At 48.5% G+C, this 25,037-nt stretch overlaps 1 protein-coding gene across 1 annotated transcript in view; it reads left to right on the top strand.

The window, feature by feature from the left end:
* Window positions 1–2,568: 2,568 nt before the first annotated feature.
* NOTCH2 (notch receptor 2) overlaps window positions 2,569–25,037 on the top strand; it is a 97,008-nt gene continuing 74,539 nt past the window's right edge. Inside the window, exons 1-4 of the mRNA XM_059854796.1 lie at window positions 2,569–2,691; window positions 13,615–13,696; window positions 23,448–23,707; window positions 24,370–24,705. Coding sequence (XP_059710779.1) covers window positions 2,610–2,691; window positions 13,615–13,696; window positions 23,448–23,707; window positions 24,370–24,705 — 760 coding nt within the window. The 5' untranslated portion in view covers window positions 2,569–2,609. The remainder of the gene's footprint in view (window positions 2,692–13,614; window positions 13,697–23,447; window positions 23,708–24,369; window positions 24,706–25,037) is intronic.

Here is a 25,037-nt window from a genome sequence, read left to right as displayed (position 1 = left end):
GGCATCACTTCCAGTGCCCGAGTGCACCCAGCCCTGTGCCAGGCACCCTGCCCGACCAGCAGCTGGGGCTTGGTTCCCACACCTGGCTGAGACATTCTGTGGGCAAACAGGGGCAAGACATGGTCAGAAACCAGACAGAAGCTGCAGGAAACCTTGCCAGAGCTCTCCAGTTCCAGTGTTGGCTGTTGGTCTTCTCTGGGTGGGGCACTGGGGCTGAGGTGGTGTGTGGTAGGGCTGCAATGCTGAAACACATTTCTAACTCCTCCTAAAGGATTTATTGCTTAACAACGGCATCATGAAGATAATGGGGAGCTAACTGAGGAGCTTTGGCATGGGGACACAGTGGGGTACCTGTCCCTGTCCCCTTTCTGCTCTGCTCTGTGCCTTCACTGCGGGCACAGGCAGCTCAGCTTGCCAGGGCAGCTCGGAGGAGCTCGGCCCTCACCTTCCTAGCAGCAAAATCCACTCTGTCCATACAGATTCAGTCACTCCCAGCCTCTCTCATGTAGAAGACCCACTGGTGTCTGCTCTCACCCCTTTTAACTCCCCAAGAGAGCAACTGTGGGATGCTCTCTCCCAGGAGCAGCTGAGTCCCTGTGCACCAAGAGGGCAGGGTCAGAGCTGAGAGAAGAGCAATCAGCAGGTTCCCCAGAGCTGCAGCAGGGAAGCAACGCCTTCCTTCTTGCTGGCTGGCTGGATTCTCCCACTGAGCCACAGCTGCCAGCTGGAGCTGCTTGCTCCCAAGAGCTGTGCCAGGGAGGCTGTGGATCATGTCCCTGTGCTGGGCTCAGAGGCTTGTGCTCAGGCCAAGGGAAACAAAGTGGAGGATGAGCCACTGCAAGGTCAGGGGTGACAAGTAATGCTCAGCTCCGATGGCAGCTCTTGGTGAAACACCAGAATTCCTCCTGGGTTTGCATACTGGGGGTCTGGCCTCCACCTCAGCAGGTGAGGAGCTGCAGGGAGGGCGCTGGGCCAGGAGCAATCCCATGGAATGGCCATCATGGCTGTGAGGCACAATCGCCTGCCCACGAGCAGCTGCTGGAGCAGAACGGGAGGCTCTGGCAGCTGTGCAGGATGGAGGGGGACTATTACCCTGGAATACCTGGAAAAATCATGATGGGGTTAGGGCACTGAGTGTCCAGCCCCACGCTTGGGAGGGACTCTGGGATCTGGAGAATTACAGGGGGAAAACAGTGAGGTTTATTCATTGCCCCTCTCTCCCCCAGCCCCGTACAATCCTGCCTTCACGGGCCAGGCTGCCGTGTCAGCACTGCACACAAAGGGCTCTCAGTCCTCGGAGCCTGAGCCAGGGCAGAAGGATTTTTAACGCTTTAAATGATAGCCGAGGACTGGGAGGGATCTTGAGGCTGAATCCAGCTGCTGTCCTCCTGAGACCTCTTCCGTGGGAACACAGGTCTCCTCCCGGGCTTTGCAGCAGGAGCAGCTGTGGGGGTGAGCCATGGGGCAGTGAGCTTGTCCGTCTGTCCAGAAGCTTCCCTGCTCACGGGGGTGAGCCTCGGTGCCGAGGCTGGTTTTGGGTTTCCCATCCCGCTGGGCACACTCCCGATCTGCTGCCTGCACCCCACATCTGAGCAGAGGGCAGCACAGTGGTCAGCTGGAGAGCCCTTGTCCCCTCTTGGAGGGCTCCTGCCACCGCCGCCACCACCCGGCCGGGGCACGACACGTCCTGCTGCCCTCACTCTCCCCTCCCTCACCCTTGCTGCCATCCGCTCCCATCCCCACTGCCTCCCATCTTCCATGATCCCCACGGTGCAGCCCCTCAGTCCCCATCGCCCTCATCGCCCCCACCCCCGGGTCCATCCCCGGGTCCGTCCCCGGTCCCGGCTCGCCTCCACTGTCCCCATCCCCGCGTCCATCCCCAGGTCCGGCCCCGCTCCCCCATTTCCCCATCCCCGGTCCATTCCCGGTCCATCCCCGCTCCATCCCGAGTCCATTCCCGGTCCATCCCCGTTCCATCCCAGGTCCATCCCCGGTCCATCCCCGGTCCATCCCGGGTCCATCCCCATTCCATCCCGGGTCCATCCCCGTTCCATTCCCGGGTCCATCCCCGGTCCATTCCCGGGTCCATTCCCGGGTCCATCCCCGGTCCATCCCGAGTCCATCCCCGTTCCATCCCGGATCCATCCCCGTTCCATCCCCGTTCCATCCCGGATCCATCCCCGTTCCATCCCGGATCCATCCCCGTTCCATCCCCGGTCCATCCCCGTTCCATCCCGGCTCCATCCCCGTTCCATCCCCGTTCCATCCCGAGTCCATCCCCGCTCCATTCCCGCTCCATCCCCGCTCCATCCCGGGTCCATCCCGGTCCATCCCCGCTCCATCCCCGTTCCATCCCGGGTCCATCCCGAGTCCATCCCCGCTCCATCCCGAGTCCATCCCCGTTCCATTCCCGCTCCATCCCCGCTCCATCCCCGCTCCCGCCCCGTCCCCGCCCCTCCGTCCCGCGCCGCGGGCGCCCCCTGCCGGCAGCCCGGGCGGGGCGGGGCGCGCGGAGGAAGCGGGGGCGGCGCGCGCGGCCGTGTCCCTCCGCGCGGGGCGGGCGCCCAGATCCCTCCGCCGAGCCCGTGGCGGCGGGAGCGGCCGTGGCCATGGCCCGCGGAGCGGGGCCCGCGCTCGCCGCGCTCCTGGCCCTGGTGCTGGCCGTGCTCCGCCGCGCCGAGCCCGCCGCCGGTGAGTGCCGGGGGGCGCGGGGGTGGGGGGAGAGGCTGCGGCGGGGCGCCGAGCGAGGGGCGGCGCGGGGGGGACCGGCCGCCGCTCTCCGCCGCTCTCCGCCGCTCTCCGCCGCTCTCCGCCGCTCTCCGCCGCTCTCCGCCGCTCTCCGCCGCTCGCCTCCCCCGCTCTCCCGCCGGGGAAGGGCACCCGCGGCCGGGTGACATCGCGCGGGGGGCCCGGGGCCGCCGGCGCTTTGTGCGAGCGGCCCCCGAGGCGGGCGGGCGGGGGCGGGCTGAGCCCCGTGGGAACGGCGCTCCCGGAGCCCCGCGGGAGCCGCCCCGGGCTGCCCGGCCAGGGATGCGCTCGGCCCGGGGAGGAACGGGCAGCGAGCCGGGAGACGAGGCTTGCCGGCGCCCGTCGCTTCGCATAGCTGCGCCGCGAACCTTTGTGTGCAGGGGACATTCCTGCACACACGGAGGGAATCTCTGCGTCTCCTCCTCCTCCTCCTGCTGCTGCTGCTGCTGCTCAGCCCGGGCGCGATAAAGCCATGTGTGCACATCCGAGGGAACTGCCGCTTTTTGTCACTGTTCCCCCTTGCACGCTGGCGCTCGCCCTATGTGTGAAGCTTGTTCGTAGCCATAACCGAGGGGATCTGGTGGAAATCTCACGGCATTCCCAGAGCTCTTGCTCCCGGAGTAAAGCCTGTGCAGTCGTTCACCGCGTTAAAGCTATCGAGGACCAGCAGTCATTGATTGATTGATTGACTGCCTGCCTGCTCATTCCTTCTTTTTGCTCTTGAGAGGTTAGACTGCTCTTCAGATGACTTGCGAAGAGTGCAGCGATGGGAGAAAGTATTAGTGGAAGTCGTTTAGGGATGAGCAAGCAAGACGCTGGTGTTTTCAGTACTTTTGTTGTTCAGTATGGTTTTGGAGTGGAAATTGTTGAATGCGGCGTTTTAACCACTTCTTGCTGGTTTGGATGCAGAATAGTTGGGTCAGTCAGTCGATCTATTTTGACTTTGAGATGGTCAAATTAGAAATGGTCAGTATTTGTCTCCTGGGAGAAATGTTGTTGGGATTTTTTCCAGTAATCCCCTCTGAAAGCCGATTTAGTTTTGCTAATATGTTGCAAGAAGGTGCTTGGAGTTAAGAAAAAAAAAGCTGTTTCACAAATGTGTTTTGGCTGGGTTTGTTCAAAAGGAGAATTAAAGGGTCTTTCAGGGGTAGATGTCTTACACATATGCTTTTGTGGTAGCATGGGCTTGTGGTGCATAGTAGCACCGTCATTTCTGGAAATGGCTTACACAGTCCACTAAGATGGCAAAATACTAATTTTGCAAAGACTGAATGTCACGTCCACTTAGTGAAACTGTACTTTCACAGGCACAATTTAGCAGCTGATTGCTGGCCCTTTGCCCGAGGGGCTGAGAGAAGGAGCTTTGGCATCACCTGTTGTCACTTGCCTGGCTACTCTCGCCTGAGGTGGCCGAGGTCCTCCCATGCTGCCGAAATTTTTTGCCTTTGTGGGTGCAATCTCTTCCTGGTGCTGAACAAAGGCTGGTCGGCAGAGGTGAGGAATCCAGGCTCAAAGTGACTGCTGGTGTTGTGAGATACTGACCTGCATCTGCTCAGTATCACTCCCTGGGAGTGGGAGCGGTGGCTTGAATTAATGGGAAAGGGAGCGGTGAAGTCATCGAAAGGGTATTTTCGGGTGCATATTCAAGTGGCTTGACGCTCTTGTGCAAGAGAGGGCAGGTACCTGATGTCAGCCCTCTTGGTCAATAAAGAGGAGGCTCCTGGATGCACGGAGCGCTATGGTTTGGACTGCTCAGCCTTGTCTCATCATGCAAGCCCCATGGTGCAGCAACTCGCTTTTCCAGTTTAGTTTTGCAAAGGGCTGCAGTTGGAGGTGCAGTAAGCTGGGGTGGGGCAGCAACACCTGCGCTTTTGGTGAGGATACTTACCCGATAATTGCTGGGAACCATTCCCTTCTCTTCTGGCCTGGCTGTCAAGCCCACCCGAATTACCCACTGTCGTTAACCCTGCTGCTCTGTCCCACCAGGCTGCTGCTGCTGCCTGCCAGCCCGTGCTTCTAACAGGTTACAATCCACTTGTAATCGCTGCTGTGCTGGCGTGGACTGCAGTTTGAGGTCTTTAGTATTCACCAAGTGAAATTTGGAGGACTTCACATAACGCTGACAGTGCTGGTCTGCTTGATAGGGATTTGCTTATGGGAGAGCAAGTTCGACCTGACTTTTTTGAAGGTGTTGCCATCTATCAAATTTGTTCTTATCAAAGATGCTGATTTAGACATTCAAAAAGGAGCGTTATGAAAATCTGACTAACTCACATCACTTCCTGCAGGGCATCACTTAGTCAGATTATAAATACGTGAAGATCCTCCTGCTCCTGTTCTCAGGACTTGAATCCTTGGGAAAGGAGGACTCACGCCTCTGGTGGCATTTGGCATTTGAATCTCTTTCAGTGGTTGGGTTTTTGTCAGCTTCCACAGCTACTTCCCTCCCTGATTTTTTTTTTTTTTTAATTATTTGCTGCTGTTGCAATAAGTGGGTGATCCCCTTCAGTAGCTCCTGTTTGGGTTCTCCCATTTCCAGAACTGGTGTCTGTGTCATGGAGAGTTTGGGCGGCTGGCCTTTGAGCCCAGGACAAGGAGGAGGTGGAAAAGCAGTAGCAGGACTCTGGCAGCCTGTTTCTTCTGGGAATGTCTTACTTAGCATCAAAACCAAGCAGTTATTGTAACTGTACAGGTAGTACAGTAACTGAACATAGCTCCAGGTGTAACAGCGTTTCTCTTGAGTTTGTGCTCTTGGCTCATGAGTCTTCAGTGGAGCATGGATACAGTGATTATTGTCACCCCTCCTTTGGGACACCTTAGGGAAACATCATCCATGTAGTGGGAAAAGAGCTTTCCTAAGAGCGTGCTAAAGAGTAATTTTGTGGGGTTTTTTATGCCCTCGGTTTCTCTGAATTAATTTTGAAATCATCTCTCCAGCAGAAGTCGAGGGCTTGTCTAGGAGAAGTAGTGCTTATATCCTTCTAGGCAGGGTCATCTGAGATCTGCAGAAATAATCGTCCGTTCTGTTTAGAAAATAGTCTGTTCCTAGGGCACATGTCCTTTTTTTAGACTGCCATGGGGATGAAAAAAGAGCTTTGTATCTCAGAATGGCACGGGCGCCTGCTGTTTGTTCCATGCAGCAAGCCCTGCTCTCCCTCTGCCATCCGTGGCAGGAAAACATTTCTGCAGGGGCACACATCCTCAGTGCTCACTTGGGTAAAGATTTAACATTTCTGCACAGGCACACATCCTCAGTGCTCACTTTGATAAAGATTTAACATTTCTGCAGGGGCACACATCCTCAGTGCTCACTTTGATAAAGATTTAACATTTCTGCAGGGGCACACATCCTCAGTGCTCACTTTGATAAAGATTTAACATTTCTGCAGGGGCACACATCCTCAGTGCTCACTTGGATAAAGATTTAACATTTCTGCACAGACACACATCCTCAGTGCTCACTTTGGTAAAGATTTAACATTTCTGCACAGGCACACATCCTCAGTGCTCACTTGGATAAAGATTTAACATTTCTGCACAGGCACACATCCTCAGTGCTCACTTTGGTAAAGATTTAACATTTCTGCACAGGCACACATCCTCAGTGCTCACTTTGGTAAAGATTTAACATTTCTGCAGGGGCACACATCCTCAGTGCTCACTTTGGTAAAGATTTAACATTTCTGCACAGGCACACATCCTCAGTGCTCACTTTGGTAAAGATTTAACATTTCTGCACAGGCACACATCCTCAGTGCTCACTTTGGTAAAGATTTAACATTTCTGCACAGACACACATCCTCAGTGCTCACTTGGGTAAAGATTTAACATTTCTGCACAGACACACATCCTCAGTGCTCACTTTGGTAAAGATTTAACATTTCTGCAGGGGCACACACCCTCAGTGCTCACTTTGGTAAAGATTTAACATTTCTGCAGGGGCACACATCCTCAGTGCTCACTTGGGTAAAGATTTAACATTTCTGCACAGGCACACATCCTCAGTGCTCACTTTGGTAAAGATTTAACATTTCTGCAGGGGCACACATCCTCAGTGCTCACTTTGGTAAAGATTTAACATTTCTGCACAGGCACACATCCTCAGTGCTCACTTGGGTAAAGATTTAACATTTCTGCACAGGCACACATCCTCAGTGCTCACTGATAAAGATTTAACATTTCTGCAGGGGCACACATCCTCAGTGCTCACTGATAAAGATTTAACATTTCTGCACAGGCACACATCCTCAGTGCTCACTGATAAAGATTTAACATTTCTGCACAGGCACACATCCTCAGTGCTCACTTTGGTAAAGATTTAACATTTCTGCACAGGCACACATCCTCAGTGCTCACTTTGGTAAAGATTTAACATTTCTGCACAGGCACACATCCTCAGTGCTCACTTGGGTAAAGATTTAACATTTCTGCACAGGCACACATCCTCAGTGCTCACTTGGGTAAAGATTTAACATTTCTGCACAGGCACACATCCTCAGTGCTCACTTGGGTAAAGATTTAACATTTCTGCACAGGCACACATCCTCAGTGCTCACTGATAAAGATTTAACATTTCTGCACAGGCACACATCCTCAGTGCTCACTTTGGTAAAGATTTAACATTTCTGCACAGGCACACATCCTCAGTGCTCACTTTGGTAAAGATTTAACATTTCTGCAGGGGCACACATCCTCAGTGCTCACTTTGGTAAAGATTTAACATTTCTGCACAGGCACACATCCTCAGCATTCACTTTAATAAAGATTTAACATTTCTGCACAGGCACACATCCTCAGTGCTCACTTTAATAAAGATTTAGTGCTGCAGAAAGACGGAACACTTGGGAGAAGAGGCGAGCATGGCTCCTGCCTGCCAGATTGCCATGGAAACACCAATACCTCTTCAGCTCTTTAATTGCCTTCCCTACATTTTCTTGTTGAAAACTTTTTTTTTTCCCCCTCCTAAGTAAGTGCTTTATGTTGCAGTTCTGGATTTTAGGCATTTTGGCTTTGTTTGGAGAACTGCAAATGGGGGAAGGCAGAGAACAGCAGCTGTGTGTGGAGATGGAGGGCATGGTGACTGACAGTCTTTCAAACTGTGTTACAAGTTCATCCTGAATTCCATATCTATTACAGTGTGAGTTTTTATCTATAGTTTTTCAGCAGCAGCACTGTCACATGAACTGCAGCTGCATCTGATATACATATCAGTGCTCCTGCAGCTTCCTGGGCATAAGACCCCAACCATCAAAGACTTTACCTGTGAATCTACAGGATGGTTCCCAGCTCTGTTCTTAGGAGGGTTAATTAGTAGTTTGTGCTGGTCCTAGGTGTTTGGAATAGCAATTTGAACCAGATGATGGCAGGGCATGAGGTTCTGCATGTCCAAGAGCTTTGTGTAGTCAGATTGGCTGTTAGCATCCTCAAATTAAAAAAAAACCAAAACAACAAAAAACAAACCAAAACTGATTAATTTCTTCATGCTTACAGGCTTGTTCTTCTGAAATCCACTTAAATATTTTCTTTTCAAATTTTTTTGCACTTGTCTAGAGTGCTAGTGAAGGAAACCAGTTTAGATATTAAGGTTTTCTCTCTCAGAAGGTGTTGGTTGAGTGCCTTCATACTTCTCTGAGCTCTGCTTTGCTTCTCAGTTGATGAGTCTTGGGTTATCCAATTGTTTTCCGTCTTTTGTGTGTAAAAACAGTGGAGATGTCTTAATCTGATTAAAGCAAATCACTTTACAGACTGTTTCCATGCCCTGTGGACAAGCTTTGTCTTTAACTACTACCCTCAGTGTGTGAAGTGCTAACTGGTCAGCTTGTTTAAATTCCCCAAATGTTAATGGTGTCTAAATCTGAGCTGGGTATAAAGCTTTACTGCTTTTTCACAGTGAAGCTTTTTACCACTTTGCTTCCTTCCCCCTCCGTGTGCCTGCCATAGGATGATCAGTTCTTCAGGGGAAAAAAAAAAAAAAAAAAGAAAAAGCTATTTTCCCATTTTCAGCTAGCTGGTATTTACTAGTGATTTCTTCCCTGCTGTATAATCTCACTGGAGCTGTAATCTCTTGAGGTTAGTGAGCAGCATAATTAGTCCTTTGTGGTTTTTCTCCAAGATTTGGTTATCTTTGGGAATTCTCCCCATATGGACAGTACTGCTTGCTCCTTGCCAGCTCTTCCAGCAGTTGTGTGTTGTGCTGCTGTGGGAGCTTTTTGTCCCTTTGTGCACATGGAGGACCTTCCTGCAGGATGTACCTCATGTTTCAGCATTAACTGCTTTCTTCATGCTCTGTTTTTCCTGAAGGGAGTCAGCAGCTGTCTTTCTCTCCCTTGGAATTTGAGACCCCCTTGATTTGTTGTGTAACTGGTGTTTCTGGCCACGCTGATGGTCGTCCTCTTCAGAGCTGATCCACCTCTGTCAGGCAGCCCTGAGCATGGGATTTTCCATGCCTCGTCTTGTGTTGCTGCTGTTTGAGGGCTCCAAGTCCTTTTTCCTCCCCTCCCTTCCCACATAATGGGTAGCACAGTTGAACTGACAGGCTGATTCTCAGGAGTCTCAATCGAGACACAAAATTCCCTGGCTGCATAAAGGTTATAGAAACCTGTTTTGTCCTTTGCTTTCTGTCTGGTCTTAGGCACATTTTAGCTTGACTTTTCTCCTACGTTGGAGTAGGTTGTTTTCCACCCACTCCCACGAGAAAGCTTTTGAACCTATGGGCGAGCTTTAACCACGTAGGACAGAGGTCTGGGTTCTGATTCTGATTTTCTATGAGCTTAATGAAACACTTATGGGCAGAAAGAGGAGAGAGGCACATGTAGTGTCCTCCTGGGAGAAAGCTGTACCGGCAGCTCTGCTGGGTTCCCTGCCAGGACATCGCTCTCCCCTTACTAAAAATAAAACTTCTGGCCAGAGCCTGCACCTTCTGAAATCCAGGATAGTCAACCACAAAGCTACAGGAAATCAGCTTTATAATGTCTCTTTCTCACAGCATTAATTGTTGTGGTATTTTTCATATCTATTTCTGCTTGACTTTCTCTGAACTTGTGGGCAAGGAGTTTATTGGCATTACTTTCCTTTGGGTAGTTTGAACAAAGCCCTTTCAGACTTGCTCTGGTTATGGCTTGAGTTCCCTATAGCAAAGTTCTCTCAAAAGCTGAACTCTGACACAGCTTCTGATCTTAATCCTACACTATTTCTTTTAAATTTATAGCCCAGAAAATATTTGAATTTATAGTAGGCAGATGACGTGTGGAAACCAAATCACAACATCCGGATCATCTTGGCGTCGTAAGGAACACTGAGGCAGAAACAAAACTTTTCTTTTCCCCCTAGATTTTAACTGTCTCTTCAGCCAGAAAGAAAAATTAAATCTAGTCATAATTGTGCCCCAGTTGTGAGCTTCAGATTTGGATGTGGAAAATTGCAGCGTTCCCTAGAGTGTATCTTGTGCTCGTTTTACAGCAGTGGTTATCTGCTGTTCCCTCTGGCTTTGGAAAGTAGTCTTGGAAGGATGTGAAATGCCAGGTTAGAGTTTGCATCTCAGTGCAGGCAAGGATTGGGATGGACTCCAGGCTGGGTGGTGTCACTGGACGTGTTCATCTTGCCTGCATCAGGAGCCCTTTCCTGAGAATCCCTCAGCCTTGGCTGCAGTGACTGCTAGAAGTTGGGTGCTCCTTTCTGGCAGGGCCTGCCCTCTCCAGGACAAACCAGTCTTTTGAAAACCTTTTTGAAAACCTTCCCAATATCCCTGTAACATGCCTAAAAGTCACAAGGCTAACCTACCTTCTGGCAGGCTATGGCAAGCCAGAAAACCACCCACAATTCACCGTTTCTGTTTGTGTTAAACACAGAAGAAAACTGTCAAAAGCAGCTGTCAGAGCCTTGACAAAGTGCTGGTGCTGTCTATATATGGCTTCTAGAAAAGTGGCTTTATCTTCTCAAGGCAAGGCTGCCTTCTCTCATGCTGTACACACCAGAGTATTTCCACTTCACGCAGTGCATGCAGCAGAACAAACTTTTTGTGCTGGCTGAGGTAGAAGGTAGTTTCTGGCACTTTTGACTCTTGATCTCAACATGGTAGAGTAGCAGAGAAGTAGCTTTTGAAGTGATTTGTGTTGAAATGCCTTGGTTTTGCATGTGTTGTGAAATTTTCATGAAAGATATAGTGAAATACAGGAAGACAGTGCTTTGTGCACAGAAATGCTAATTTTACTGTGAGAACTGTAGTCTTCTATTTCCCTTGTGATTTTTTTTTTCCAAGAGAAGTCACATGACGACTCTTTAATACTTATTTTAATATAGAATATGGCTACATTTACATTCACTTCAGCTGTAGTTGCATTTCAAAGGATGTCTATTCAGTCTAAAGCTGAAAAAGTACAAAGTATTTTTGTATTTGTTTTCTTAGCTTCTTTCACTTCTGAATTGCTATAGAGAAAATATATCCCATTGTCTCTGTGAAAGAACTCTAAGGGCTGGTAGTAGTTTAATGACCTGCTAAACAGCAGTTCAAGGTGGGAATAATTTGTCAAAAACCCCAGGAAAATTAATCATTACTTTGCTAAAGCCTCTCTGCTGTGTCTGTGTTTGCCCTAGCAAACCAAGTTGGAATCCTTGGTTGGGATCCTTCCTGTGACCCTGTCAGGCTCTTGTTCCCCCCTGTGTGGCTGTGCTGGAAGGTGTTTTTGGCCAAGTGCTGGTTAAGCTTTTACCATGTGGGTTACAAAATCAACTGGCTGCTCAGTTCTCACTGGGGACGCGGGTACTCGACCAGATTACAAAATTGTGTTTGAGAGCACGAGCACAAAAGAAATAATCCTCTGAGTGTTTGCTTCACTGGCTCGATTGGTGTGAGAGGAATGGAAATTCAGGGTGCTGAGATGAGAACACCAAGGCTGGTTCCCCTCCTGGCTGGCTTTGACCCTCCTCCAGCTCCCTGGAGAGCCCTGGGTGGTGGGAGTCCCTGGAATCCCTTGGCCACAGAGCAGTTTCTCTTGGACACGGTGTGACCCTGCTAACTAGAGCTAATCTCTGCTGTGCAAACAAGCTGCTGCAGTGGCAGACAGCAGCAGATGAAGTTTGGAGTCAAAGCCATGTGGAGGTGGTGGTTAAAGGGGACAGAAATGGTCAGACAGGTGCGAGGCTGTTCCTGCCTGCTGTGGGGCAGTGCCCTGCACAGTCCTGCTAATGTTTCTGTCGCTGGGTAACCCTGACCTGGGGCTTGTCTCAAGGGGGCTCACGGTGGAATTTTGTTCATTTAACAGCAGCAAGCGTGCTCGTGGTGTGGGAAACACGGATGGTTTTCCTGGGGTTGCACTCAGCTGTGTTCTCTGTAGGGATTGCAAGTGAAACGTCCCTGTAGTGCCCCGTGGTGAGTGTGACCTGTGTATGTGCCCAGGGTTATTGAGAAATAACTCTTCAAGCCCTGGACTGCAGAACCAGAGGCTGTTCCAAGCTCTCCAGTTGCTGGACTGAATTTGCTCGGGTTGCAGGGAGAGCTTAGTGGGACTCTGTGTTAACTCTTCCCAGTCCCATTCCTTAGTCACCAGCACATCAACCTCAGTGGAGGTTTCACCAGCTCTCCCTGATGCCCCTTGCTGAGTTTGTGTTGGAAATTTAGTACCAGTTGAGGAAAGGAAAACTGTCTTTATTTTAAAAAAAGGGTGGGGGGGAAGGAAGTCAACCCTCCAACAGCTGGCTGACAAGTGGGCACTTTAGGTGGTTGGATATTATTGATGACTTTAGTTACCTTTAATTAAGGTTGGTTAAATGCTTTCCCAAATGCAATAAGGTTGTGGAAAAGGGGGTCTGTAAAGGCATGGAAGTGTGTGAGTTTGGGACCAGGAGACAGAACTGGAGGCTGGGAAGAGCTTGTGACTTCTTGGTCTGTGGATGAGCTGAGGACAGGACCCAGCTGATCTGGTTCTGAGAGCTTTGTCTGGTTGTTTGGTGCTATTCAAATGGCAGGCTCTGGTCTGGGTGGAATGGCTCAGGTTTTGTGGTTCTGAAGTGCCCTCTGCTCCTGCAGAGTTTCCATCCTTTTGGTCACTTTGGAGTGCTGCTTCAGGTCCCTGTGAAGGGAAAAGCACTTGCCAGAGCTGGAGGTTCCATCAGGACAGACCTCCCTAGAGCTTCCTGTAGGCTTGGATAAAAACTGGCTGGCCCTGGGCTGTGTTGTATTTAATGCCTTTTTAAAAACACAGTAGTGAAAATGGCAGGTGTGAGTTACAGAGGATCTCCTCAGAAATACCAAATTCTTTGCTGAAAGTTGTCAGCTGCTCTGGTTTTTCCACTTATTTGCAAACATGATCCTTCCTGAAGGCAGAGGGTCACAACAGTACCTGTTCCAGCAAATTCTGGGGTGCTGGTGACAATCAGCAGGTCAGCTCATGAGGGACAGATGCCCCTGTTTCAGTGCCAGGTACCCCTAGAGACAGTAAAAAAGAAGGACAGGATTTGGGATTAAACATTCTGGAAGAAAGGTTAGGAGTAGCTGCTTTGTATTTCAGAGAATTTCAGTCCAGGATTTTGACCAGAAGGTAGTAACTGAGGACACTCAACCCAAAGTAGGCAGGTGCCAACACGAATGTCTTTGGAGCTTGCTGGAATTACTGCACACTTTGCTTTGAAAACCCACCTTCAAGAAATTCTGGGAAGATCTGGTTGCCTGATGAACAAATCTGTATTTGATTCTTCCTTCAGTCTGGCTCTTTTGATGCTGCCAGAGATGAAATTCAGCTATGTGATAGTGTCTTTGTTTTTGTTCCAGTCCTATAAAATGTTCATTCCCCTGAACACGCTAATGAAGCTTTGACCTGACATGTATTGTAGCTGTGGGTTTGATGGTTGTTTTCTTTTCTTTTCTTTCAGCTCTGCAGTGTATGGATGACTCCAAGCCATGTGTTAATGAGGGAAAGTGCATTCCATATCAAAATGGTACAGGATATTGCAAGTAAGTTGGTTTCATTTCTAATCAATTTCATTACCCATTTTCTTTCCTTCAGGACCTTAACCAGAAAGGAAGTGTGGGTTTTTTTGGAGATTTTCTTGCAGGTTTCTTTCAGCATAACAGTTTTTTAGCACAGTTGGAGTTTCTTTATAACGCATTAGTTCTTGTGTGCTAGCTTTCTGTAAGGTAAGGAATCTGGGATTCTTGTTCACTGTTGGGTTTGGATCTTGTCAGTTGGATTTCTTTGCCCTAGGTTGGGAACTGGGGCCAAACCCATCAGAGAGGTAAACTCTGTGCCTTGTTTCCAGACCCACAGGCTAAGTTGAAACTTGCTCTCCATCTTAATAGCTCACCTTACTTTATAGAGCTCCAGCCTCAATTTAAATATTTTTGAGGTTTTTCAGAACTATTCTGCACTCTGAAGGGTGCCAGCTCCCTTCTGCTGCTTGAGAGGAGGTAATACATGTGAGTTGCTGAAACCTACCAACAATCCCCCCCAGCCAAACATCCACATTTGTTTGCATCTTGTAAATTGATTTCAGTAAATGCTGACACCTATCTTCACTTTGTTGCTGCATGGGAGCTTTGGCAGGGTGTGTGTTATCTGGAGAACATCACAGCTATTTAAATGCAGGTCACCTTTCAAACTGCAGTACTTAGATTTTTTTTTTTTTTTTTTTAAATAAAGTGCTATTTTGCCAAAAAATGAATCCTCTTTGTTTGGTTGGGTTAATTTACTACGTCAGCAGTAACCAGATTATTTTCTGGAGGTTGTTTACTTCATCAGTTCAAGTTGTGTCATTTTCTAGCATGCTAAGACATTATCTTAGTGCCAGCATTCTTTAAATATTAGAGGTGAATAATAGAAGGTGAATTTTCTCCTGTTGATTCGGCTTGGCTAACACAGAGCTGTGCTCCTCACACTTCTTTACACTTCCATCTTCCCTAACCACAACCTTTAGTTCTCTATTAATGTGGTACATGGAGCTTGATGTACTGAAATTGCACCTGTGGCACACAAAGGGGAAATCATAATCTAATTGGAGGCTCTCCTCAGGTTCAAATCAATACCTGATGTGCAGAAAGGCCACAGAAAAGCAAATATGTAGCTTGTTATTCCCTGTAAGTTTCTTCTAAAATTTCTAACTCTTGCTGGTTCCTATTTTTTTTTTCCTTTCCAGGCTTTTATATTGATGTCAGCTTAAAGAAGCTGCCCTTCTGAAAAGAGAGCAGGGGCTTTTCCTGCTTTTCACTTCTGTTTTGAGACTCAAACAAGAAATAGGTGTCTTCTGTAGGTCTTTCTGGTGTGCACTTAAGCGTGTTAGCCTGGAGCCAAAGTATGTAGGTCACAATAAAGGTAATAAACAGGACTGGTATTGATGTTGGTGCTGCTTTTACCTTCCTCAGGACATTTTCTCCAACTTGCCTGTTCCTCTTAACCGTGTCCTGACAATTATTTTTTACATCTCTCTTGGTTCATCCGATTAACTCTGCACTATTTGTAGTGCAGTCCAGATCTTGACGCATTTCCCTCCTTACAATGGCAGCTTTGACCAGTGTTACATTTTTTTTTTTTTAGCACAGCATTTACAATAATAATGTTGCCTTCCTCCTTGTTGTGCAAAGTGTTCTTGCTGGTTTTAAACCTACCCCTCCTTCAAGAAACAGCTCAGCTCCTTTGCAGGTGCTGTATTAACTGGAAAGGCTAACAAAGAGCTGTATACAGAGATTAGTAAGTGCCTTTTAGTTCTGGCTCAAGAACACTTTTTTGCAGAAAGGAAGGAAAAAAGTAGCAAAACCCACCTCAGCTGTGGAGTCTCTACCTTTAGCAAGCTGATTCTTAGCATCCTGTTTTGGTTTTAACTTTTTTTTTTCTTTCCTGCACTATGAGGAACTCTGAATAGGGGAACTTTCTCTCCGGTTTAGTAACCTAAATGACATTCTGAATTTTTGATGGTTGTCAGAGTAGAAATGTTTTGCTCAGGAAATTGAGTTTATTACTAAAGCCAGTGGCTTGGCTTCTGAGGCTGCAGGATCTCTCAATGATTAGCAGCATCTCCACCCCTTCCACTTTCTTAAAGTTATCTGCAGTACTTCCTTTGCTGGGCAATAAGTTATTATAACTGGCTCTCTTCCTCTTTCTGTATCTCCTCTTGGCTGAGTTGTTTGTTGTAGTGTGTGGTTGGGCCAGCCCGTCAGTCTTGCTGTCTCCTAGGTGAGCTGCTGAGGGAGAACCTGCATCAGCAATAACCAGGTGTGATAAGGTATGAGCAAGCCCTGATAACAAAACACCTAGTCTGGGTATTTGGCCCAGCAGTGGATGGCAGCATACTGCTGAAGCAGCTTCCTTTGAACCTCCTGTAACATCTACTCCATTAAAGCAGAAAGCTGGTTTTCTGCTGAGAAACCTTCCTGGTGGTGTGTCTGGCATCTGTTCTGGGAACAGAGAGTGTGACCCCTGTAAGGAAGCTGGGGTTGAGCTTTATCAGATTGCTGCTGTGAGTGCCCTTTAAGTGGCTCTGTTCCCCTGGTGACGCTGCTGGCCCATGGCTGTCCTTCTGTGGCACTGCTGACAAAGTTACTGACCTCCTCTGACCTTGATTTTATATTTGGAAAATTACACATTCCTGCGTTTGCATCTTCCAGAGACAGAATTTTTTTTGTGTGTGAGAGCCCTTTTCTACATTCATTCAGTGGCTCTCATGGTGAGGATGCAGGCCTTATTCCACAGAATGTCTGTATCTGCAGCAGCTCTGGGGGGACCTGTCCTTCCAAGCTTTCTTGGTCCTGCTTTGACAAAAAGCAGGTTCAGTCTGGAGTTTGGCTTTGCTTTGCTCTGTGATGGGTGTTCTGTTGTCGTAATGGGTGAGGTTTTTTTTCCCCTCAGAGCATCTCTAGGCAGCCTTTAACACACTGCAGTGTCAAACACGAAGGGACCTTCGTGTGTCCTGTCATGTCAAGGAGAAGCAGGGTAACAGTTCCTTGTTGTTTAATGCTGATTGTGACCATCACAGCAAAGCAATTTCTTGTCTCCCTGCTGCTGGATGACTGGGAAGCAGTAGTGGGATGACTGGGAAGCAGTAGTGGGAAGAGTCCACGGGGCAGAGCTGTGAGCTTGCAGCGTTTCTGCAGTTGCAGCAGGCTGGGGAGGAAGGTGTGGGCACAGGGAGCTGCTTCAAGGACAGGCAGAGCAGAGATTTTGGCATGGCTGCCTGCTGTTTCCTGAGCACGAGGATCTGCTCCCTGCAGGTGGATGCAGGATGGGGCAGTGCCTCTGCAGGGCCCAAGAGCAGAGAGTCTCTTGAGTGATTTCCCCATGTTCCACAGCTGTGGCCTCTCCCAGCTTCCCACCCCGGTGGCAGGGAGCAGAAGCAAGGCTGTGCCAGGGAGAGAAGCAGAAGTGGGAAGGGAGATGACATAGGGGTGCTGCAAGGTTTAGGGAGGAAACTGGGCCTTGCTACTTCTTGTGCCTGGCAGCCTTTGAGGACTGAATTTTTGACCTTAGGACTGTTGCAATTTGTGTATCCAGAAGGGATAGCTGTACCTCTGTGAAACCAAGTGCTGCTTTAACGCTGAGCTCTTCTGTTACTCCTGATGGTGTAAAAAACCTCAGAGCTGTGCTCAGCCAGATGGGGACACTGGAGTGCCCAAAGGACAGTCTCCTGCAGCACTCCTTTCCTGCCCCAAGCTGCCAGGGTTTGTACAGCTTGGTGTGCCCCTGTCTCTTCAGTGAGCAGCGTTTCTCCCACCGTGTGCTGAAGTTTGTGCACCTTTTCCATCGCATGATGCAGTTTAGGTGCAGACTGGCAACAGGAGGGCCTCCAAAAAATGCTAAACTCAAAGCAGCAATGGCATGGCAGTAAGGGGCTTCTATCTTAATTCTAGCTGCCAGTAACTTCACCTCCCTGGCAAGGTTTTTGACCTACCTTTCCTTCAAGATGGACCTTCATAAATGAATTTTAACTTGGGTTTAAAAGGACTTCTGGGGCTGAAGGCAAGATCCAAGACTGCAGAACTGCTTCTGAGACTGCAGCTGATATCTGCTTGGGATCTCTCTCGAGACTAATCACTCCTAGGCTAGTGAATGGGGAATACCCATAGGAGACCTTTTAGCAGGATGAGGTCTGAGAGTTTTCCAGAAGAGGCTAAATGCAGAAGTTGAGAAGTTGTCCCTTTCTGAGAATGGGCTGCCCTTTTCTGTTTCCTTCTGTCTCCTTTCAGAAGTTAAAGGAGACCCTTGAGACCAGGGCAGAGGAAAAAGGGAAGAGTACAGCACTGCTAGCTTAGATTCTGGGAACAGAGTAGTGATTTTCAGTCACAATTTTTCATTGTGAGTTACCTGTGCGCCCCAAAAGCTCTTCAGAGCTCGGATGGGCCAAAAAAGCTGAATTAAACCCTGTGTGTTCAGAGTGTGGCTGCTGTTGCTGCACTGTGGAGTGGCTCTCTGCAGAGGCCCTTTGAGGGCTGGGAACAATAGCTGAGTGCTGCTTTAAAGGCAGGGCAGGGAGGCTGTCCCATCTCAGAGGATGACGCATAAATGGGCGCCTTGAGACGTGGGAAGGAGCGTTTGTAAAGCTAACCAGAGAATCCTGTTCTCCCTCCTGAGAGGAGGTGTAGGTGTGGGAGTCAGAGCCCGGGAGCCAGAGGGAAGTCTGGTTAAAATCTGGAAGAGAATAGCTGGGACCCTGCTCTCCTCAGTCATCAGAGGGAATTTTTGAGCGTCTTCGATGAAGCATCTTCCAATCCAAGTGGAGGAGAGTTGGCTTGGAGGGGGGAGAGGCAGGACTATGAGGAAATGCTTCCCTTTGCCTTTCAAATTAAAACCATCTGCTTTCTTCTGTGCATCTCCAGATGATATCATGGGCCTGAGTAGAAAACTCCCATGAAAATCAAACATCTGGAAGTCTGGTTAAAATTGTCTATAAGGTGCATTTGAAGAGGCTGTCTCATGAATGTGCCCAGGCAGACATAGCACAGCAGATGAGGAAGTTTTTCCAACAGACCAGACATATTTTCCAGAAGTCTATTGAAAGCAGGAGAAAATTAAGTTTTGGAAGGTAACTTTGGTGTAGTTCTGTGGCAGAGGAACCAAAAGCACAGCTTTTGTGAGTCTTCTGCTTTGATTTGCAGCATTGAGTTGTTAGAGTGAATGCAGCTCTCTGGATTTTTGTGGATACTTCAAATTTGGATGAATACCTTCGTTTTGTTTCTACGTCTCTTGTTTAGCTCCATGAGAGCCTGAGCTAAGGCAAATGCAGGCTGGAGCTGAAAAGGAGGAGGGGGAAAAAAAAAAAAGGCTGAGCTCTAAAGTATTTGTGCTGGAAAGTAGCCCAGAGAGAGTAAAGGAGAAGCTTTAATTAGAAGCAGCTGCATAGCTGATGCAGCCCACAGGACATTTTCCCATTTCAACCTCTCTAGCTTTCAGAAATCATGATTTGAATTAAGTTGTATGTGAAATTTGTTCTTAAAAGATTAAATTCCTGTTGAAGTAGGCTGAGAGACCTCGTGTGCTTCCAGAAAGTGCCAGAACAAACTTCATCTTCCTGTTTCTTTTTCTGAGTGTTAAATGGAAAACTGAGGAGAAACAGTGGCTTTTATTTGGAAAAGATTTGGTTTCCTGTTCTGATCATGTCATTTGGAGCTGACACAAGCTGCTACAATTTTAAGCTGCTCTGTAGACAAGTGGGGTTTTTTTCCTCTCTAAAGAGAACTTGAAAGAGTAGGTTGGGATGAGAGCAGAGCAGGGCTGCTGGGAAGCTGGAGCTGCTGTTGAGTTTAATCATATCCTGTAAAAAAGTCTGGATTTAGACTTCATGTTTTCAGTGTTTGCCTCAGTTCTTAGAGAAATGATGTGGGGCCCAGCATGAATCAGGAGCAAATATTCTCAGTTTCGTCTACACCAACATTTAGAACTAAATTATTAGTATTTGTGCCTAGAAATGTTTTTGACATGGCTGAAAATCTGGACTGTAGGTTTTTTGTTCTTTAACATTCAAAACGGATTGCACTGAATTGCTGGAGGGCAAAGTTGCATCCCTCTGTGACCAGGCACTTCTGCAGGAGGAGAACAAAATGGGTGGGTATAAGGGCCATGGCTAGCTGACCTGCCATCCTTCCATGGGCAGGCATGTTCCTCCTTCCAGATAAAAAGAGCTGAAGTTAAAAGAGGTTTTGCTGTTCCCTGCTGGGAGCACTCCCCCGTGTTTTTCTGATTAGCCTCAGAAGATAGCAGAGCAAGCCTGGTCTTGGAGTGCTCTTCAACTTTGTACCAGAACATTTGTGTACAAAATGCTGGGCTGTTTGTTTGTGGGTGATGGTTGTCTCAGAGCACACATCTCAGCTTTCCTTTAAATTCATACCAGCAATGCTCTCAATCTGTGTTTAGGCTCCCTTCTCCCTCTTGTCTGGGGGCAACAGCCACATGCACCTTCCAGTGTCCCTGAGGGTTAGGGGTTGGAGAGAAGACACATTTTGGGGGTTTATTTCCTTGTGGACAGACCATGAGATGTTCCTCTAGACTTTCTGGTTTGCTTTACAGCTGTTCAATGAAAAAGCACTTTGGCACTTAAATTCTAGGTGTGTTTTGGTTTATTTTGTAGTTGCTGGTGGAGCTGGAGGGGCTCTGATGAGAGCCTGCGTGGGGCTCTGTGCTGCTCTGGTTTGTTGCTCTTTCCTTCGTGGTAAAGAGAGCTGCAAGTGAGTGTGCTGTGCTGTCCAGGGAGCTTGGTTCAGTGATGAAACTGGGAGAAGTCTCTGTAACCAAGACTTGTGAGACTCTGGGACTGAAGTTCAGCTTGTCCTGACACAGCCACGGGCTGCACGGCGATGTCCAGAGACATGGCTCAGCTGTGGCTGCCCAGCTAGTCTCTGAGCAGGGGCAGAGCTCTGTGAGCAGGCTCTGGAGCAGTGGCAGCTGAGCTCCAGCTCCTGGCACAGCCGTCTCTGCCGGCTGCCAGAGCTCAGGGGGATCCTGCAGAGCCGTGCTGTAGCCCGCTGGCGTTTGGACTGCTTGCCAGCCCGAGCAAGGAGAGATTTTGGATGTTAAGGGAAGCCTATAGCCCATGTGGTCAGGCCCAGAATAGCCCAGGACTGCCTCTCGTGTGATGTGGCTGTGGCTCACGCTGAGCCACAGCCTTGGGCTGCTGCACTGAGCCTGGCACAGGAGGCAGAGGATATTCTGCATTGCTGCTGTCTCAGGCCTTGCTTTCTGTGACTTCATTAATCCTGCCGTGCCCTGCAAAATCTCTCCTTTCATGTCTACTCTTGGGCATGAAGTTGAAAGTGCTAAGGTATGGTGAAAGGAGCCTAATTTGGGTGTGGGCAGTGGTAAATTACAGTTGTGCACGTATGACTTTCCTGCTTTAGACAGATGGCTAAAGCTAGTGAATAAATTTTAACATGAGAAAAAACAGTTGTGGTCATCTAGTAATGGCCCCTTGCATAACTTGGATAATAACCTCTCTGAATAGCTTTGTTTGAACTAGCGTGCATTCTCTCCCTGAAACAGCCAATCCTGGGGCTCTTTTAAACAAGCATGAGTGATGGAGAAATTCCACTGCAACCTTGAATGCGTTCTTCCAGTTGTTTCTCTCTGCTGCTCAGAGACTGTGTACAAGTCTGTGTCTGAAAATAAAGATGCTATGCTACTTCTAATTTCAGTTCATCTAGCTTAAAGTTTTAAATGCTCAGTTCTGTTATCCCAGATCTTGTAGACTGGGAGTTGTTGTTCAATCTGTGTTTCATAGTGGATATGGGAGTTTTGATGAGCTGTCTTGTTCCCTTTTCCCTTTGCTAAATGGACTGAGCCACCTGAGCTTTTCATTGTGGCCAGAGTTTTCTATTAATCATTACTGTTGGCTTCTTTGAATTCATTTGAGCTCTTCCCTCTTAAAGAGCAAACACCAGAACTGATGTAGTGGCTGTGCCAAGCATTTATCAGGTGTAGCATAATCTCATTCATTCCTTCTTGATATTTGCCATTTGCACATGTAAAGTATCCCTGGCCAAACTGTCACTCTAGGAAATCACATTTATCTGGCTCTTAGGAATCCCTGGAGCAAGTATGTTGTTCCCAGCTCAGTTTTCTGGTTTTGGGGGGATGCCCTATGTCTTTTCTTTCTAGTAGTCTGACTTTGTAGTGCTGAAGTGCATTTTGGGTGCTGACTGCCTTGTTAAGCATGTTTCTACTCTCTGTCAAGCACTTGTCTTCTCTCCTACCTACATATTTGACCAGCTTTGATGTTCTCCATTGTTAATAATCAGTAGATGTGTTGAATAGCATAGGAACAAAGGCAGATTCCTGTAGGATTAAACAACTTCATGTCCATTCTTTGATTTTTCAACTAATTCTTATAGCCTGTCTGGTTAGTTGTGGGGTTTTGTTGTGATGTTTTTTGGTTGGTTTGTTTGTTTTTTTTTTTGGTGGTGGGGGTGGTTGTTGTTGATGTGGTTTTGCTTTTTTCTTCCTGCAATCTACCATACACTTTTAAGTGCATAAGGAAAAAGCAGTCTCTTTACTGTTATATTCCTGCTTGAGGACTGGAGACTTTGTGTGTTTCTAGCAGTTGGAATCTCCTCTCTTCAGATATGAGTAACTCACTGATTTAATAATTACCCCTTTCCTGATCTGGAGCAAAGCATATCTAATGTTCATTTCTGGGGTTTTTTTTTTACAGTGAAATACATGTTCTCTTGGGCTGTCTCTTGGGTTACTCACCAGTTCCAGCAGGCAGCTGTGCACTACAGAGAGAGCTGCAAGGGGACAGTCCTGCCTGTTAGGGGTTATTTTTATCCAGTGTGTAGCCTTGCAGCTTTCTGCTACCTGAGAGAAGCCAATGAACCTGGGGGGGCCACAGAGGTGGGCTTTGCAGGCTTGCTTGCCTGGATCCTCTGTCTCCTCAAGTTAAATGGTAAATCTGTAGTACAAAGGCCAGTTAGAAGATGGATTACAGCTGACAAGCGTAGTCAGACTGTATTGACATAAGTTTAGGTTAGAGAGAAGTAACTGCAATTATTCTGCAGTTGGAGATCTTTGTATAAAGTACTGCCCTGGCTGTAGATAGTGTGTGTGTACTCGTTTTTCTGTGGGAGACAGAGGAACAATGACCTTGTCGTTAGGGTGCTCGCCAGGGGCGTGGGAGACCTGACTGCAGTGCTTGTGTTGCTATTTGAGTGCAGGCTGCAGCCAGTCCCAGTCCCAGATGCACTTATCAGCCTGAGGATAACAGTGTATTCCTGTCTCACGGGAGCCTTGTGCAGAAGGAGCTGCTGCAGAGCTCCAGGTCCCCAGACACTGCGTTTGTACAATGTTTATAAATATTCTGGGAAGATGGATAATACCTGCTGTTCATGCCTTATTAAACCCTTGATTTTCTTCTAGAAAAGGGTGCTTGTTAGAATGGGAGTAGGTGCAAGGAATTGTTACTCAGCAGCTCTTTAGCCCTTAGGCATTTACTGAAGCTTTGAAGGGAAGTGCAGAAACGAGGTTCTGCATTTGATACAGCCCTGATTGAATGTGGCATTTATTTTGCAATGAGCGATTTCACCATTTGCACTTAAGTTTGGTCTCATTTGGGACAGTCCCACAGGAAGTCCCTGTCACACGTGTGACGTCAGCCTTTAGGTTTGTTAGTGCCACCATCAATTATGGCAAACTTCAAGGCTTTTGGTGGTCGTGAGACTTCATTCCTGGAATCTTCCCAGAGCAGCAGGGCTTCGGGTGGGATTGCTGCACTTCATTTCTCCTCTCTTGCAGGTGTCGAGAAGGCTTCCTTGGAGACTACTGTCAGTACAGAAACCCCTGTGAGAGCAATACCTGTAAGAACGGGGGTACCTGTGAAGCTGCATCCCTGATAGGAAAGCCGACCTGCAAGTGTGCTCCAGGATTCACGGGGGAGGAGTGTCAGTACTCAGAATCTCACCTCTGCTACGTGTCCCAGCCCTGCCTGAACGGGGGCACTTGTCACCCCCACGGCCAGGACACGTACGAGTGCGTCTGTCTTCCAGGCTTCACAGGTGGGCTTCTGCATCTGTGCCTCCAGACCCCCTCCTTTGGGAACAGCTTCACCCTGGAATGTTCTGGGGCAGTTGTAATGTGCTCTCAAGTTTTCTAGCTCCGGCACAGGAAATGAGAGGAAGTCTAAATGACTTCATGACCAAAAAAAGCAAAGGGGAATAGGGAATCAGACTCCCTACCCTTTACACGTAAGCAGAAAAATATTTGGATCTTGTGGGGTTGTCCACATGGGAAAACTGGATGCAGAAACTACTCTGGAGTGGCTGTTACACTTTGAATTCAGAGTCTAGTTTAGAAAAAGGGCAAATTTGGCCAGCAAAATCTGTCTATGGGAAAACAGTTTTTTGATGCCTGAGGGGAAGCATGGAAATTTATTCCTCTCACTCTTGAAGGAGAGGTAGAAGAGGAGTGACTGTCAGTGTGTGTATTATGACTTCAGGTCATTTGTATAAATCCCAACATTCCATATCTTGCTGCAACCCAGTAAATGGCTTCATACTGTAAAATTTATTTCCATTTCAGATACAATACGGTAAAATACTGACATCAGTTTTCCTGTAGTAATGTAAATCTTTAATTCAGTAATAATTTTGAGGCAGTGTAAAAGAGATACCGTTTTCTACAGAAATAACCTTTTGTTATCTGCCTTGATTTCCTAAAGGAAAGGAATGCCAGTGGATTGATGCCTGCACCTCCCAGCCGTGTGCCAACGGAAGCACGTGCACTGTGTCTGGAAATAAGTTCTCCTGCACCTGCCTGGCGGGCTACACCGGCCAGAGGTGTGAGACAGATGTGAACGAGTGTGCCACGCCAGGGCTGTGCCAGCACGGTGGCACCTGTGTCAACCTGCCCGGCTCTCACCGCTGCCAGTGCCGGCCGGGCTACACCGGCCCCCGCTGCGAGAGCCTCTACGTGCCCTGCTCACCATCACCCTGCCTGAACGGGGGCACCTGCCACCAAACCAGCGACTTCACCTTCGAGTGCAACTGCCTGCCAGGTGAGGCTCCTCCAGAGAGAGCTCCTCGGGTGTGCTCCTCCAGAGAGAGCTCCTCCGGTGTGCTCCTCCAGAGAGAGCTCCTCGGGTGTGCTCCTCCAGAGAGCTCCTCGGGTGTGCTCCTCCAGAGAGCTCCTCGGGTGTGCTCCTCCAGAGAGAGCTCCTCGGGTGTGCTCCTCCAGAGAGCTCCTCGGGTGTGCTCCTCCAGAGAGCTCCTCGGGTGTGCTCCTGCAGAGAGCTCCTCGGGTGTGCTCCTCCAGAGAGCTCCTCGGGTGCGCTCCTCCAGAGAGAGCTCCTCGGGTGTGCTCCTCCAGAGAGAGCTCCTCGGGTGTGCT

This window comes from Haemorhous mexicanus, chromosome 9 (assembly GCF_027477595.1).
Source record: "Haemorhous mexicanus isolate bHaeMex1 chromosome 9, bHaeMex1.pri, whole genome shotgun sequence".
NCBI classification, from domain to species: Eukaryota; Metazoa; Chordata; class Aves; order Passeriformes; family Fringillidae; genus Haemorhous; species Haemorhous mexicanus.
This window is presented reverse-complemented; position numbering and strand designations above follow the sequence as displayed.